General features: G+C 43.0%; 2 protein-coding genes across 4 annotated transcripts in view; one reads left to right on the top strand and one right to left on the bottom strand.

The window, feature by feature from the left end:
• LOC139420460 (collectin-12-like) overlaps positions 1-1,086 on the top strand; it is a 44,845-nt gene extending 43,759 nt beyond the window's left edge. Inside the window, exons 9-10 of the mRNA XM_071170628.1 lie at positions 81-226; positions 376-1,086. Coding sequence (XP_071026729.1) covers positions 81-226; positions 376-395 — 166 coding nt within the window. The 3' untranslated portion in view covers positions 396-1,086. The remainder of the gene's footprint in view (positions 1-80; positions 227-375) is intronic.
• A 1,012-nt stretch (positions 1,087-2,098) lies between these two features.
• Positions 2,099-16,919, bottom strand: LOC139420458 (very-long-chain (3R)-3-hydroxyacyl-CoA dehydratase 1-like). Of its 3 annotated transcripts, XM_071170625.1 has the most exons (7): positions 16,679-16,884; positions 12,819-12,936; positions 12,608-12,626; positions 11,962-12,050; positions 11,533-11,654; positions 4,098-4,276; positions 2,099-3,708 (listed from the first exon to the last, which is right to left on the bottom strand). In XM_071170625.1, the coding sequence occupies exons 1-7, from the start codon at positions 16,795-16,797 to the stop codon at positions 3,626-3,628; spliced, it is 729 nt and encodes a 242-aa protein (XP_071026726.1). In that variant the 5' UTR covers positions 16,798-16,884; the 3' UTR covers positions 2,099-3,625. The 3 variants fall into 3 exon arrangements, with proteins under 3 accessions (XP_071026726.1, XP_071026725.1, XP_071026727.1); XM_071170624.1 differs by lacking the exon at positions 12,608-12,626 and having other exon boundaries at positions 12,800-12,936; positions 16,679-16,919; XM_071170626.1 differs by lacking the exons at positions 11,533-11,654; positions 12,608-12,626 and having other exon boundaries at positions 12,800-12,936.
• Between the last annotated feature and the right edge of the window lie 394 nt (positions 16,920-17,313).

Here is a 17,313-nt window from a genome sequence, read left to right as displayed (position 1 = left end):
TAGGTTTCAGTCCTCACTGAATTTGTTTCTATAGTTGGAAGGAATTCAGTGTGTGAGTGCCCTCTGCTGTGTGATTGTAGGAAGTGGAAGCCGGGCCAGCCAGACAACTGGAGCCACGGGCATGAGAGAGGAGAGGACTGCGCAGGCCTCATCCACGAGGGACTGTGGAATGATTTCTTCTGTGAAGATCTCATCAGCTACATCTGTGAGAAAGCCATGGAGAGCTGTGAGTATCCGTCTGTCTGTCTCTTTGTGTGTCTGTTTGTCTGTCTCTGAAGTTTTCTATCCGCATCGGATTTTTCTGTCTAAGTCATAGTTATATTGTTTGCATTAAAAAAGATGTGTATAATCTATCAGTAATATCATTTTCTACAGCAAAAACTCCAGGGTTATAGCACCCTCTGGGGAAGAAGAAAAAGAAGCACAGTTGAGTCAGAGGCGGTGTGGTGAGCAGCATTATGTTCCACCCACAAGTGTAACTAGCCCTCTGACACACTTTTGCATGGATATGCTGTATGGAGAGAGACGAGGGACAAACTGCACATGCCTGAATCGGGACTAAGGCTGCATTCACTGAGCTTTCCCCCTCTAGTGGCCAGATTCAGCTATCCTCCAAAGTGATTCCAGACCATTACTTCCAGCATTTGCATTCCAACAACATGACAATCAAGATTTGAGAAGGATCCATATTGTTTTTTAAAATAATGGCCCAAGTAATTGACTCATAGATTGGTCTCATTGTTTTTAATGCTGTTTTTTTTGTACGACTTTAGTCCATTTATATCCGATTATCTGAATGTATATTTTCATATTGCAGTTCTTCTCAATGTAGATCATTATTTCAGCAGTGCCAATGGGAATCACCACAGTGCCCTTTTCACGGTTTAAAGTCTAGTTCCACAATGATGTAAGGTGCAAAATGATGCGCAAAAAAAAAAAGCTAAGAAATGTCGCTGATATGCTATCCTTGAGGAACACCCGTCCTTTCTCAAACCTCAAGAACTGTCTAGCTATATATATATATAAAACTATGTTATTATACACATGCATTTGAATAAATGATGTATTTACACACAACAGTCAGAAGGTCTGCTTGGTTGTAAGTCAAGATTGCACAAGTGTACATGTTAGTGTTTCTTGACGGTACTGTATTTTGGCTTATGGTGCCTGTATTGTTGTATGAGTGTGAACTTTCCACAAAGTAGCAATAGTCTGTGGTCACGTTCCAGGCTGACTACATTGCAAACGTTGCATTACATCAACCAATGGTTGCGAGCGAAGCCCCCCCCCCCCAAAAAAAACAAAAAATGCAGCAGCAGCACACATAGAAATAGGAAGAATAGAACGGGCTTGGAACCTTTAACCCTGGCAATTTGACTGATGAACTCACAGGGAAACGCACAATGGCTGCCTGGTATTGTGATGCAATAATTGTCATGGTAATTTATAATGTTCATTCAAATGATGTTAACTGATGTGGCTCATGCAATGGAATGTATTTTTTGTCACGTCAGTTGAGTTTGAATCAACAAGTCACAGCACATCCTGCTTCTACTTCCTGCTTTGCACACTCACAATGGCCGCCAGTCCACCCGTTATGCCATCATTGACTTGATTTAGGACACCCGTTCTAGTCATTCTATTTATATGGCAGCACATGTGATCAGGAGTAACGAAGGAGAGGAGAAAATGTGGGTCTAAAACAATGTAATAAAAATGTTGTTGCTATTCTAATGTTTATAACGGAGGCCGTGGTCATTTGCCTGGCCATTACAGCATCCAAACGTCCATGACCATCACAACCCTACTGGTCGTGTTCTAGGATGACTACATTGCAGGCGCTGCGTTTACATCAACCAATGCCACATCATCGACTGAGCAGTCAGGCATCAGATTGCTATATCACATGATGTGGTTATGATGTGGCTGCTGAACACCTATCCAGGGGTTGTGAGTTCTGGCAGTACAATGTTTTACCGGAGCTCTTACCAGAGGTCTCATTTGCCTTTATGGTGCCAGGAAGTTGATTACATCCTCGGATCCATGGTACTGTCTCTTCACACGTACATTTGTGACTGGACAAACAATAAGAGTCCAGTGATTTTTGACATTGAATTTTATTGTTTCATTCTTTCTTTCTTTCTTGTCTAGCCCTGATTCATAGCATGATGTTGATTCATTCAGCACACTGTAGCACAGGGCTAGGTATCGCAGTGCATACAATTAGATGACCCCAATCCCAATCTATCCTTCAGCTGCACAGAAGATTGAAACGACCTGACACAGTAGCACCTTTTAGTAGAGGGAATCTAACTCTAACTACCAGTCCATTACCAACAAGGACAATGGATCCCGAACACAGATTTTTAAAACATAAAAGAACAAAACAGTGACTAACTGAAGACTGTGAGTGCTCAGATATAAATGTATTATCTCGTATCTTCTCTGCGTCTCTCCTATGTTGGCTTGAACTTTCAAAAAGAGAGCGCTTTTCTGCAAAGATTCATCCTTGTTTTTAAGATGTACACTTGCAAATACATTTGACTGAGCTCTTGGTAAACATGAAAACAACATGGAGAGAACATTAGAGCTGAGCAAAGCAACAACAAAAACATGTGTTTAGTCTAAGCTACACCTAAAGCACTAATAACATTCAATACAAGTGTTTTACTGTTAAAAACCATAGAATTGCCAACCATGTGATATGTGAATAAATTAAGTAACTCTTCAAATGATCCGATCTGTGCATAAAATAACCTAACGGTGGCGTTTCACATTTCATTGTTTCACAGATAAAGTACAACACGCAGACTCCGAGGAAGCAGCATATTTATTGTCGAGGTATAATACGTCTATGCAGAACTTTTTCTCTTTTTTTTAAAATTCTGTCTAGTCATTGTTGCAACATGCTATTTATGTATAAAATCACTGTGGTGGAAAACGTTTAAAAATGCTTAAAAAATGTATTTCCAATTTAAAAGAAAAAAAACCCAGCCCAGGAGCCTCATCCCTCCTTTCATACATGTCACCCGTCCCTGGTTCCCTCGAACTCCCTGTGTGTTGCACTGATGGTGGGTTCAGTATGGATCTGCTGTGTGGTTGACCCAATGCACAGCAAGCGCCTTCCAATATTGTACTGTTGCAGTTGAGAGCAGGTAATCAGTGCAGTATGCTATCAGGTTGCAGAGGTTTAGGACAGCATGATGTGGCCATGCTGGCTAGTGGATTCAGTGCTCTCTCTCTCTCTATAGGGATCTAGCTATCTGCACTGGGACAGTGTTCCAGTTTTGAGATGATTATTCAAGCTATAGATTGTACTTATTCCTTTTTCCATATTAATGACTATTCCGCTGACTACTCCTGTTCTGTAATGATTCTTCTGGTTGACTGATGTCTGTTGTGGATGATTCTGATGAAGGTTATTCCTGTTGGGTAATGATTTATCTTGTATTTAATCCAGTTGGGTTATTGCGGTGAATGACAAAATCCTGTTTCCACGATTATTACTTGGTTAATCCCGTTATGTCGGTAGTGGTCTGACTCTCCCGGTCGCTTGCGTTGCAGTGTGGAGAACTTGGGCTCGCTGTTCCAAAACGAACGCCAGGTGCTGGACTGTGAGGCGGCTCTACTCATCCTTCTCCACTATGATCTCCCCAAGAAGCACCTTTCTCCTCTGACGGAGCATGTGGAAAAAGAGCTGTGGGAACACTAGGAGAGAGACAGAGATTTTACCCACCAATCTAAACAGTTATCCAGTCCAGATCAGTATTTTAACAAAACGCCTTCAAATGGTGAAAGGCACTTAACCATCAAACACTAGGTCCTACTAATTATCCAAAACAACCCAAACCATCCCCAAAGTACCCCAAAACAGCCACCACAAACAACCCAAATGAACAACAGCCACCACAAATGTAACCCAAACAACCCAAATGAACAACAGCTATCACAAACTACCCCAAAACCCCAAATTAACAACAGCCATCACAATCTACTGAACAATTCTGCTGGTCAAAACAAGAGACAATCAACACCCATGAGTAACTAACGCCCACCTATAGGCTGAACATACAATCATGCTGTACGTAGCTGCTTACATGGGATGTAGGAGAGCATGACGATGATGAGGAAGTAGTAGTAGTCGAAGGAGATGTTGTACTTGTTGGGGAGCCTCATGGACAACATTCCGGTTTTGCGAACGAACGGCAGAGCAGCGTAAATAGTCAGGAGTTCTCCGGCCACTCCGAGAGGGTACATGATGATAAACATATTGTATCTGACAGGGAGAGAGGATAGTCATCAGTAACACAAACACACAGAGGCATGCACACGCGCACACATACACACACACACACTTCAGCTTAAGGGCCGTGCAGTAAAGAACGACAAAAAAACGAAACTTCACACTACATTGGAATGCATACCCTGCAAAAGGAAGGGGAAAAATGTATGCCATCTTGATAGTGTCTTGTAGCATTTGCCAATGAATTAGGCCACTAAATGGCTGATTACCATAGTGACGGCTGACATGTTTTTAGTTTATATTCTTGTTCTGAGAAATGAAGTCTATTCCATGCGAGAAATTGCCAAGAAACTGAAGATCTCGTACAACCCTGTTCACAAAACAGCGCAAACTGGCCCTAACCAGAATAGAAAGAGGAGTGGGAGGCCCCGGTGCACATCTGTTCAAGAGGACAAGTACATTAGAGTGTCTAGTTTGAGAAACGGACGCCTCACAAGTCCTCAACTGGCAGCTTCATTAAATAGTACCCGCAAAACACCAGTCTCAACGTCAACAGTGAAGAGGCGACTCCGGGATGCTGGCCTTCTAGGCAGAGTTGCAAAGAAAAAGCCATTTCTCAGATTGGCCAATAAGATGGGCAAAAGAACACAGACACTGGACAGAGGAACTCTGCCTAGAAGGCCAACATCCCAGAGTCGCCTCTTCACTGTTGACGTTGAGACTGGTGTTTTGCGGGTACTATTTAATGAAGCTGCCAGTTGAGGACTTGTGAGGCATCTGTTTCTCAAACTAGACACTAATGTACTTGTCCTCTTACTCAGTTGTGCACCAGGGCCTCCCACTCCTCTTTCAATTCTGGTTAGAGACAGTTTGCGCTGTTCTGTAAAGGGAGTAGTACACAGCGTTGTACGAGATCATCAGTTTCTTGGCAATTTCTCGCATGGAATAGCCTTCATTTCTCAGAACAAGAATAGACAGACAAGTTTCAGAAGAAAGTTCTTTGTTTCTGGACATTTTGAGCGTGTAATCGAACCCGCAAATGCTGATGCTCGAGATATTCAACTAGTTTGAAGAAGGCCCGTTTTATTGCTTCTTTAATCAGGACAACAGTTTTAAGCTGTGCTAACATAATTGCAAAAGGGTTTTCTAATGATCATTAGCCTTTTTTTAAATGATAAACTTGGATTAGCTAACACAACGTGCCATTGGAACACATGGTTGCTGATTATGGGCCTCTGTACACCTATGTAGATATTCCATAAAAAATCTGCCGTTTCCAGCTACAATAGTCATTTACAACATTAACCATGTCTACTTTGTATTTTTGATCAATTTTATGTTATTTTAATGGAGAAAAAAAACAAGGACATTTCGAAGTGACCCCAAACGTTTGAAAGGTAGTGTATAACAAATCAAATCAACCTTTATTTATACAGCACATTTCAGACATGGAATGCAACGCAATGTGCTTTACAGGAAAAAACAAATAAAAAAACAATGAAAATAAAAGCTGAAAATGTACTACACAACAAACATAAGATAAAAAAACAAAAGAATGAAACAAACTGAACAACTAAAAAGCACCCTGAGGAATAGCAAAGCTAAAAAGATGTGTTTTAACATCTCTTCTAAACATGCCCACATTTTCGCCCCCCCCAGGTTCTCTGGCAGGCTATTCCAGAGGACGGGGGCATTATAACTAAAGGCTGCCTCTCCATGCCTCTTGGTCCTAGGCTTTAGGGGTAGTTAAAAGGCCAGTAACCAGAGGAACTGAGGGACCTACTGGGTACATAACTTAAAAGCATCTGACATGTATTGTGGTGCACAATCGTGGATTGATTTAAAAACCAATAGAATAATCTTAAAACGAATTCAAAAACTCACAGGCAGCTAGTGAAGAGAACTTAAACCCGGTGTAATGTGTGCTCTCTGTCTGGTCTTGGTCAGTACCTGTGCTGCAGTATTCTGTATGTTTTGCAGTTGACATATGGCTTTCTTGGGTAGACCAGATAGGAGAGCATTACAGAAGTCAAACCTTGTAATAAAAGCATGGATAAGTCTCTCTGTTTCAGCCTGAGAGAGAAACGCCCCCACCGTGGCAATGTTCCTCAGGTGATAAAAAACTATTTTGGTCACATTCCTAATGTGTGATTCGGAAGTTGAATTAAGAATCTAAAATAAAACTTAGGTTTTTTTTACCTGGTGTTTTATCTTTATTGCCTGTGAATTGAAATGTGCGGCTAGATTCACTCTCTGTGCTTTGGCTGCAACAATAAGCACCTTGGTCTTGTCTTGATTTAGCCAGAGGAAGTTGTGAGCCATCCAAGTAATTAAATACTAATACAGTTTAATAATTTATCCAAGGAGCTAAAATCCTCTGATGACATAGAGATGTAAAGTTGTGTATCGTCTGCATAGCAGCTACTGTGCTTTCTGATAATGCTGCCAAGGGGTAACACACATAAGTTGATCAGTACCAGACCCAAAATTTAAACTTGTGGAACGCCACATGTGATATGTATTTTCTCTGAGTTATGTTCACCAAGGGTGACAAAAAAAAACAACTCTCGACCGGTTAAATAGATCCTAAAACAATTTAGAACTGTACCGGAGAGGCCAACCCAACTCTCCAAGTCTGTCCAGAAGGAAAGCATGGTCAACAGTGTTGACTGCAGCACTTAAATCTAAGAGTACAAGGAGAGAGAGCTGTTTGGCTGAAAAAGGATTTAGCTGTTTGAACACCAACAGGTCTGAATGCTCCCAAATGATCAGCTTAATTAACAATTTTCTAAGTGTTTTAACATTACTGGATTTCTGCACATCATTATTCAAAATGTACAGGGGGCCGTTTCCCGGACACAGGTTATACCTAGCCCTGGACTAAAAAGCACTTTCAATGGAGATTCTCCATTGAGCTTGGTTTTCAGTCCAGAACTAGGCTTAATCAGTGTCCAGGAAACCGTGCCACAATGTTTAATATGGGTTAATAAACAACCCAGAAAGGAAGGATTAATATACCGATAATTACACTACTGTATTCCATTTCAAAAGTGAACAAAAATGTATGGGGGATTAAAACGAGTCGGTTATGAAAGGAGAGGGATCTATATATGTGGTGATGTTGGTGCGTAAGAATCCCTCATTTACTCAAGAACGTGGCGGCGGCTCGGGGGAGCATTTCGGCGGATGTGAGTGAAATGTTGGCCGAGCATTCCATTCCCGAAACAGATGGTCTTAAAAACAGGAGCAGCTGAACATGAGCCCCTCTTCCCTCCCACTGCGGGGACCTGGCTGCGCCCCTCCCCTTCCTGCTTAAAGGAACCCTTGAGATCACTCAGAGGGGGACCGGGAATGGGGGTGGACGAGAGTGGAGGAGAACAGGGGTAACACTGACCGATCAAGACCAGCGAAGCAAACCCGCAAAACCCAAGAGATTTGTCGTACATGTAAAACAAACATATTGAATGTACAGTACTGTGGTTACGGGAACAAGATTGTCACTCACTGTCACCCAAACTCATAGCCACCGCACAGCCATGCAAAAAAAAATAAAAAATGGGGTCGGTCGCTAATCTGATTTATAGACGTTCAGATTTTGAACGGAAAGCAGCAAGCTCTTAGCCATAGGATCCCAGGACTCTAGGTCGGTCAGATTGCTCCCCAAGTGTGTAGTAGGCATTCTTCACCGGTACTCACATTTCATCTGAGGGCCTTCATATGAGAGCCAGACAGTTACACTTCACGAGTGTTCTTGATAGTCCCACGTTATGTCACCGGTCTGCTGACAGCGGTGGTAAATAGAGTGTTTGTGTATAATGATGAGCGTTGTGTCTGATGATATATACATAAGAAATAGGTATTTTTACTACAGCACTGCTTAGCTGTTGGACTGGGGGGGGGGGGGGTAACACCGACACCTAACCCCCTGTCACCATCAGCTAATGCCATGTGTTACAGTAGTTGTGTATGTCTGAGACTGTGAATTGCAGACCTGGGTTCAGATACCATTTGAAAGCGTTCAAATGCTTGTGGCGTTTGCTTAAGCTTGCTTCGCTTGCCAGATAGGTGGGGTTTGCAGCTTTGGGACTATTCCATTGGAAGTCAGGGAAGCTTAATCAAGCACAGATAAAGTATTTGAAATGACTTAATATAGTATTTGAACCCAGGTCTGGTGCAGTGTATGAAAGACTCAAAATCAGTGGCGCTATGGCCCACACAAGCTGTGAGTCTGCATCAAAGAGGCGTGAAGGAATGTTGAAAGTATGAGAGAAAAGATGACACCATCCTTATGTCATCCACATCTGGAAAGACAATAACAGCTTGACTCAGAGCTGAATATGAGGAGAAACCTTATTATCTCAGAGTATGAATACTGATCTAGGATCACGTCCCCTGTCTATGTATTCTTATTCATTGTTGTTCTTATTCATCAATCCTACTCTGAGATGCTTCATACATATGGCCCGAGAATAAATCCCAATCCCTGCACTGATGGTGTCACCACCTTTTCTCCAGACTCACAGACGATGCAATCTCAACCACACTGCACACTGCCCTAACCCATCTGGACAAGAGGAATACCTATGTGAGAATGCTGTTCATCGACTACAGCTCGGCATTCAACACCATAGTACCCTCCAAGCTCGTCATCAAGCTCGAGACCCTGGGTCTCGACCCCGCCCTGTGCAACTGGGTACTGGACTTCCTGACGGGCCGCCCCCAGGTGGTGAGGGTAGGCAACAACATCTCCTCCCCGCTGATCCTCAACACTGGGGCCCCACAAGGGTGCGTTCTGAGCCCTCTCCTGTACTCCCTGTTCACCCACGACTGCGTGGCCACGCACGCCTCCAACTCAATCATCAAGTTTGCGGACGACACAACAGTGGTAGGCTTGATTACCAACAACGACGAGACGGCCTACAGGGAGGAGGTGAGGGCCCTCGGAGTGTGGTGTCAGGAAAATAACCTCACACTCAACGTCAACAAAACTAAGGAGATGATTGTGGACTTCAGGAAACAGCAGAGGGAACACCCCCCTATCCACCTCGATGGAACAGTAGTGGAGAGGGTAGCAAGTTTTAAGTTCCTCGGCATACACATCACAGACAAACTGAATTGGTCCACTCACACAGACAGCATTGTGAAGAAGGCGCAGCAGCGCCTCTTCAACCTTAGGAGGCTGAAGAAATTTGGCTTGTCACCAAAAGCACTCACAAACTTCTACAGATGCACAATCGAGAGCATCTTGGCGGGCTGTATCACCGCCTGGTACGGCAACTGCTCCGCCCTCAACCGTAAGGCTCTCCAGAGGGTAGTGAGGTCTGCACAACGCATCACCGGGGGCAAACTACCTGCCCTCCAGGACACCTACACCACCCGATGTCACAGGAAGGCCATAAAGATCATCAAGGACATCAACCACCCGAGCCACTGCCTGTTCACCCCGCTATCATCCAGAAGGCGAGGTCAGTACAGGTGCATCAAAGCTGGGACCGAGAGACTGAAAAACAGCTTCTATCTCAAGGCCATCAGACTGTTAAACAGCCACCACTAACATTGAGTGGCTGTCGCCAACACACTGACACTGACTCAACTCCAGCCACTTTAATAATGGGAAATGATGTAAATATATCACTAGCCACTTTAAACAATGCTACCTTATATAATGTTACTTACCCTACATTATTCATCTCATATGCATACGTATATACTGTACTCTATATCATCGACTGTATCCTTATGTAATACATGTATCACTAGCCACTTTAACTATGCCACTTTGTTTACATACTCATCTCATATGTATATACTGTACTCGATACAATCTACTGTATCTGCCTATGCTGCTCTGTACCATCACTCATTCATATATCCTTATGTACATATTCTTTATCCCCTCACACTGTGTACAAGACAGTAGTTTTGGAATTGTTAGTTAGATTACTTGTTGGTTATTACTGCATTGTCGGAACTAGAAGCACAAGCATTTCGCTACACTCGCATTAACATCTGCTAACCATGTGTATGTGACAAATAAAATTTGATTTGATTTGAGACTCTGATCCGTATGCTTATCAATGCCTGATCGCTTAGCATGTAATCCATTGGTTACCCACAACTGTCCTAGCCCATAAATCAAAGTGATAATGCCAGAGTACTAAGTGTTAGCAGTTAGGTCCGCCAACATCCATATTGAACGGGCTAATCAATAAACACATTCTGATCAGGCTGTCGGGCTGTATCACCGCCTGGTACGGCAACTGCTCCGCCCACAACCGTAAGGCTCTCCAGAGGGTAGTGAGGTCTGCACAACGCATCACCGGGGGCAAACTACCTGCCCTCCAGGACACCTACACCACCCGATGTCACAGGAAGGCCATAAAGATCATCAAGGACAACAACCACCCGAGCCACTGCCTGTTTACCCCGCTATCATCCAGAAGGTGAGGTCAGTACAGGTGCATCAAAGCTGGGACCGAGAGACTGAAAAACAGCTTTTATCTCAAGGCCATCAAACTGTTAAATAGCCACCACTAACATTGAGTGGCTGCTGCCAACACACTGACTCAACTCCAGCCACTTTAATAATGGGAATTGATGTAAAATATATCACTAGCCACTTTAAACAATGCTACCTAATATAATGTTTACATACCCTACATTATTCATCTCATATGTATACATATATACTGTACTCTATATCATCTACTGCATCTTTAAGTAATACATGTATCACTGGCCACTTTAACTATGCCACTTTGTTTACAAACTCATCTCATATGTATATACTGCACTCAATACCATCTACTGTATCTTGCCTATGCCACTCTGTACCATCACTCATTCATATATCTTTATGTACATATTCTTTATCCCCTTACACTTGTGTCTATAAGGTAGCAGTTTTGGAATTGTTAGCTAGATTACTTGTTGGTTATTACTGCATTGTCGGAACTAGAAGCACAAGCATTTCGCTACACTCGCATTAACATCTGCTAACCATGTGTATGTGACAAATGAAATTTGATTTGATTTGATTTGCTGCCTGGCTATGAGCCAAGAGATACCTTATGCATGGCTATAGGCTAATACTGGGAAGCATGCCAGGGGAAACGCCAATCAAACCAAACCGACATGCACAGAACTGTAACAGCGATGCAAAACCTAGCTCTTGTCCAGGGCGTTTACGTGCAGCTTTCTGATGCTGAGAAGGCTCTGCATCAGCAAGCCGCATGTAAACGCACAGAACCAGAACTACCCAAACCCGGCCCTCCCATCCCCATCTCCACCTGGCCCATTTGATGAAGTATGGCAGGTGGTTGAGCAGATTGAATGTATAAAATGAATATCTGGTAATCTCTGTCAACGTCCAAACGACCAGGAAGAGGATTACACTTTCTTCGTTCTGGATCTTCCAAAAAGTCAACATGGATAGGAACAAAACAAAGGCAGAGAAGATAGTTAACAGTTAATGGGGTCCATGTTGTAGAGTAGGATATTACTACAGTTGCGCTCCGGGGAGAAGTTTCCCCTACGTACAGACCTAGGATCAGCTTCCCGTCCCCCAATCCTAAACTTAACCATTGGTGGGGAAAATGCTAAACTGATCCAAGATCAGTGTCTAGGGGCAACTTAACCTCACCCACTCCAAGGCATCGTAATGTAGATGGTAACCAGGGTTACAAAACACCTCTTTGGTGATAAATCATGATAGTCACCTGTTTGATGCTGTTGGTGATGAACCACACCATGAAGATTCGTGAACACACTTGAACCCCGGTCACAATTACAGAGGTCCTCACGATTCCTACAGGGTCAGAACCGGGGAAATAAACATTGCTGTCAGAGCTAGGAGATATTCAAATGATATGTTTGATTGTTTTTTTGTACTTTTACCCATTTTTCTCCCCAATTTCGTGATATCCAATTAGTGGTTACATTAGTGGTCTTGTCCCATCGCTGCAACTCCCCGATGGACTCGGGAGAGGCGAAGGTCGAGAGCCATGTGTCCTCCGAAACACAACTCTGCCAAGCCGCACTGCTTCTTAACACATTGCTCGCTTAAACCGGAAGCCAGCCGCACCAATGTGTCAGAGGAAACACCGTCCATATGGCGACTGAGGTCGCCACAAGGCGTGATGGGACAAGAAAATCCCAGCCGGCCAAACCCTCCCCTAACCCGGACAACGCTGGGCCAATTGTGCGTCGCCTCATGGGTCTCCCAGTCACGGCCGGCTGTGACACAGCCTGAGATCGAACCCGAGTCTGTGGTGACGCCTCAAGCACTGTGATGCAGTGCCTTAGACCACTGCGCCACTTGGGAGGCCGTCACATTACATGGTCGTTAATCAAGACAATACGTACCGATTGCACAGTGCCCCACCTGAAAGAAGATAACAAATCAGAGTCAGTGAATCGCCTCTCCTCACTTCTTCTCCGCATCAAAGTATTTAAAGCACACAGAGGGGTCTTAGCAGTAATTTCAACATTTGCCTAATTTTCCCAACTGTCTTCGTTGAATACTTTGTTTGAATACGGCTGTATAGAGAACTATGCCAATATCCCAGAAACTCACCTCAACTAACGCAACTGTCTGGAAGAACTTGAGTGTCCTTGCTATACTTTTGTACAGACCCTTGTGTGTGGCCTTCTGGAGGTAAAAGCGCATCATTGCCATAGCCAAAACCAGCCACCTGGAAAAGAAGATAAAATATTTAGAACATCTGAATAACTGTTTTTTACATTAGAGTGTGCACGAGAAGGGGAAACGCCAATCATGTTCTGTTATAATCTCCACCCGGCACAGCCAGAAGAGGACTGGCCACCCCACATAGCCTGGTTCCTCTCTAGGTTTCTTCCTAGGTTTTGGCCTTTCTAGGGAGTTTTTCCTAGCCACCGTGCTTCTACACCTGCATTGCTTGCTGTTTGGGGTTTTAGGCTGGGTTTCTGTACAGCACTTTGAGATATCAGCTGATGTACAAAGGGCTATATAAATACATTTGATTTGATTTGATTTGACATACAGTAGATTACAATCACTGTCTCCATAGCATGTTTTCACATGCTCAAATTTGTAGTTTCACGTTAACGTCACGTCACATAAGATCACGTGATCACATACTGCCACATGAAATTAATGTTTATTTTTTCTGTAAAGCTTTTACAGTACTATCGTAAGCAAAAGCAGAATGGACACCAACTAAACTTGTATGCCTCCTCATCAGCCACGATTAAGTCCCAAATGCTCCCTATTCCTCACATAGTGCACTACTTTTGACCAGGGCTCTAGTCAAAAGTAGTGTACTATGTAGAGAAAATGGTGCTATTTGGGACACACAGACAGTGTCAGTTGGTGAAACAGGGAGTACCAAGTCCTTTCTACAGAGGAGATAGTTGTCTCTAGCCTGGTACTGCACACACTAATCTGGCTATACATCAGTCACTACAGCACAGCTATATGCCAGGCAGAATGTAAACACAGAATTCTTGGAAAAACTGTTCAGCTTGTCATCTCTCTGAACTAGCAGCAACCCTGCTACTGCCAAAACTACATTCAGGAGGAACTATAAAATCAATTTGTTTAAATCAAGCAAACCCCTGAACCATCACGTGCAGACACCATTCGTAGAGCACTGTACTAACACAATACAATCTTTATTGGTCCATTACACACAGGATACAACAAAAAGCATGTACGTTTTTGCTATCACAGTAATAGGCCTAATTGGGCCTTGTGACCTTAAAAATGCAGATCCATTTTGAGGATTTAAAGCTAATTCTCTGTGGCTTTAGTCAAGGGTAAAGATCAGGTTAAACAACAGAAAGGTGTGAGAGTTCTTGTACAGAATCTCTGTGAAGGTGTGTCTGCGAAGGTGTCTTTGTGGGTGTTGGCATTCAGCTGTTCTCTTTTTCTCTAAAACGTGTAACTTAAAAAAAAACGTTTGTCATAGGATCACAAATACGTACAGTATTAGTAATGAGGCAGGCCAAAGTTGCATAGTTTCCTCAACCATATTCCATATTCCACTAAATTGAGATAACTAGTATTTTACAGTCACATTTTAAAATCCCCATTAAATCACACTTGGTCCCTTGATTCAGTATTCATGGCTAAATGGGCTCTTAGCAGGATTAGGTCCTGGACATTACACTGACATCATCTAAGTGCCCATGAGATACAGTACCAGTCAAAAGTTTGGACACACCTACTCATTCTAGGGTTTTTCTTTCTTTTTTCTACATTTTAGAATAATAGTGAAGACATCAAAACTGTGAAATCACACACCCTGGAATCATGTAGGAACCAAAAAAAGTGTTAAACAAATCAAAATATATTTTATATTTGAGATTCTTCAAAGTAGACACCCTTTGTCTTGATGACAGCGTTGCACACTCTTGGCAATCTCTCAACCATCTTCATGAGGTAGACACCTGGAATGCATTTCAATGAACAGGTGTGCCTTGTTAAAAGTTCATTTCTGGAATGTATTTTCTTCTTAATGCGTTTGAGCCAATCAGTTGTGCTGTGACAAGGTAGGGGTGGTATAGAAAAGATAACCCTATTTGGTAAAGTCCATATTATGGCAAGAACAGCTTAAATAAGCAAAATTAAACAAGAGTCCATCATTACTTTAAGACTTGAAGGTCAGTCAATAAGGAACATTTCTAGAACTTTGAAAGTTTCTTCAATTGCAGTCGCGAAAACCATCAAGCGCTATGATGAAACTGGCATGAGGACCGCCACAGGAAAGGAAGACACAGAGATATCTCTGCTGCAGAGGAAAAGTTCATTAGAGTTAAATGCACCTCAGATTGCAGCCCAAATAAATGCTTCAGAGTTCAAGTAACACACACATCTCAACATCAACTGTTCAGAGGAGACTGTGTGAATCAGGCCTTCATGGTCAAATTGCTGCAAAGAAACCACTACTAAAGGACACCAATAAGAAGAAGAGACTTGCTTGGGCCAAGAAACACGAGCAATGGACATTAGACCGGTGGAAATCTGTCCTTTGGTCTAATGAGTCCAAATGTTTGATTTTTGGTTTTGACTGACATTTCTTTGTGAGCCGCACAGTAGGTGAACAGATGATCTCCTCATGTGTGCTTCACACCGTGAAGCATGGAGGAGAAAGTGTGATGGTGTGGTGATGCTTTGCTGGTGACACTGTTGTGATTTATTTAAAATTCAAGGCACACTTCACCAGCATGGCTACCACAGCATTCTGCAGCAATACGCCATTCCATCTGGTTTGCGCTTAGTGGGACTATCATTTGTTTTTCAACAGGACAATGACCCAAAACACACCTCCAGGCTGTGTAAGGGCTATTTGACCAAGGAGAGTGATGGAGTGCTGCATCAGATGATCTGGCCTTCACAATCCCTCGACCTCAACCCAATTGAGATGGTTTGGGATGAGTCAAGGAAAAGCAGCCAACAAGTGCTCAGCATTTGTGGGAACTCCTTCAATACTTGGAAAAGCATTCCTCATGAAGCTGGTTGAGAGAAGCTGGTTGAGTCAATATTTTAACAGCTCTTTGGATGTTTGAATCAAAAATCTGGTATCTGTTTCCTCTGTATGAGGGTGATCAGGTACAGGCGCTTATAACCAACCACCTTTTGGTCATTGGGAACAAAAGTCTAGACAACTGAACCTAGTTTTCACACCTTCATGTAATTCCAAAATACCCATTATGTGTAGAACAGACAATAAACTACATTGAGTGGAAGTGGAGATCACTGAGTGGAAGTGGATCCAAGATATCCTTAAAATGCGCATTGTATGCATATCTCCAAAAAGGCGCACTCCTCGTTAAAGCGGCTCAGACCAATGCAAATTAATGTAAGAGACCATCAACAGATTAATAAATTATTGAACACTTAGCAACCAATAGAGTAAGTTCGTTTAGTGAGTTCACTAAAATAACTAAGAACACTTGAGTAAAATAATTACGTAGTCGCGCCAGCGCGGTTTGAAGCGCATACAATTGCAGTTATAAAATATGCCAATTGCGCATTTCATTCTCCGAGATCGGAGCTCCAGTGTCAGCGTTCCGGCTATACTTATCACTGCGACTGTGGAGGTAAGGCTGGGTATGACGCTGACGTCGTGTAATCGACCGTATTTGGACAGGTTGAACCCGCGCCTGGGGCCGCACTTCCACCGCCGTTATTTAAAAATGTTTTAAAAGATAGACAATTCTCAAATAATCAATGTGACTTCTTGGACCCCTTTCATATCAAGTCCCTTACTTTTATTTTGCTGACTGCAACTGAATGGGACACTTGCAGTGTCAGAGACACCACGGACCTATAAACAGCAACACACGCTTGCTCACAGCAACACACGCTTGCTCACAGCGCTCTGGTGCATAGCGAAGTGTTCAGGGAGTGGCTACTTTATAAACAGCTATAGGGTAGAATAATCCACATACCCGGCCGTCATGGCGATGTTGTAAAATGTAAGCCATGCGACAGCGATTGCACTTTTCGTTCTCTTCTTGTTGTTGTTATCCTTCTCCTCAACCGAGCCGTCCTCCTCCATGGACGCCATGGTACCGGGGACAGAGTGGGGAAAGTCAGAAACGGTGCACGAGCGCAGCTGACAGCTGGGACTGGGAGCAGCAGGGTCATCCGTCAATGTACCCACGGCAGCCCTCTCGCGGGACTATTCCTGCAACAAGTGCGTGGTGGCAAGTCCCTAAGAAAAGTCCCGCCGTTAATGAGTCATTCAATCAAGCATTTGCCCCGGTAGTGGCACTGCCTTCATTAGAACAATTTAATGTAACTGTAACTATTCATAACTTGTTGACTGTAATAATTTCACTTGGATATTAGGGTATATAATAGTTATAAAAGTAGTTTTGTACCCTGAAGAACAATGGTGGTCTACATTGATAGCCATACAAACGATGTGATCCTAATCCTCTATGCCTTTAATATTAGGGTGCTCTAAACTATAAATACCCACCATTTAAATAGCTCCAGCTTATTTTAAGTGTGTATAAATACAAAATAGCCAATTTGGGCATTCAACATCTTTAAGGCCTCAACTTCACTAACCAGTGCT

This window comes from Oncorhynchus clarkii, chromosome 11 (assembly GCF_045791955.1).
Source record: "Oncorhynchus clarkii lewisi isolate Uvic-CL-2024 chromosome 11, UVic_Ocla_1.0, whole genome shotgun sequence".
NCBI classification, from domain to species: domain Eukaryota; kingdom Metazoa; phylum Chordata; class Actinopteri; order Salmoniformes; family Salmonidae; genus Oncorhynchus; species Oncorhynchus clarkii.
This window is presented reverse-complemented; position numbering and strand designations above follow the sequence as displayed.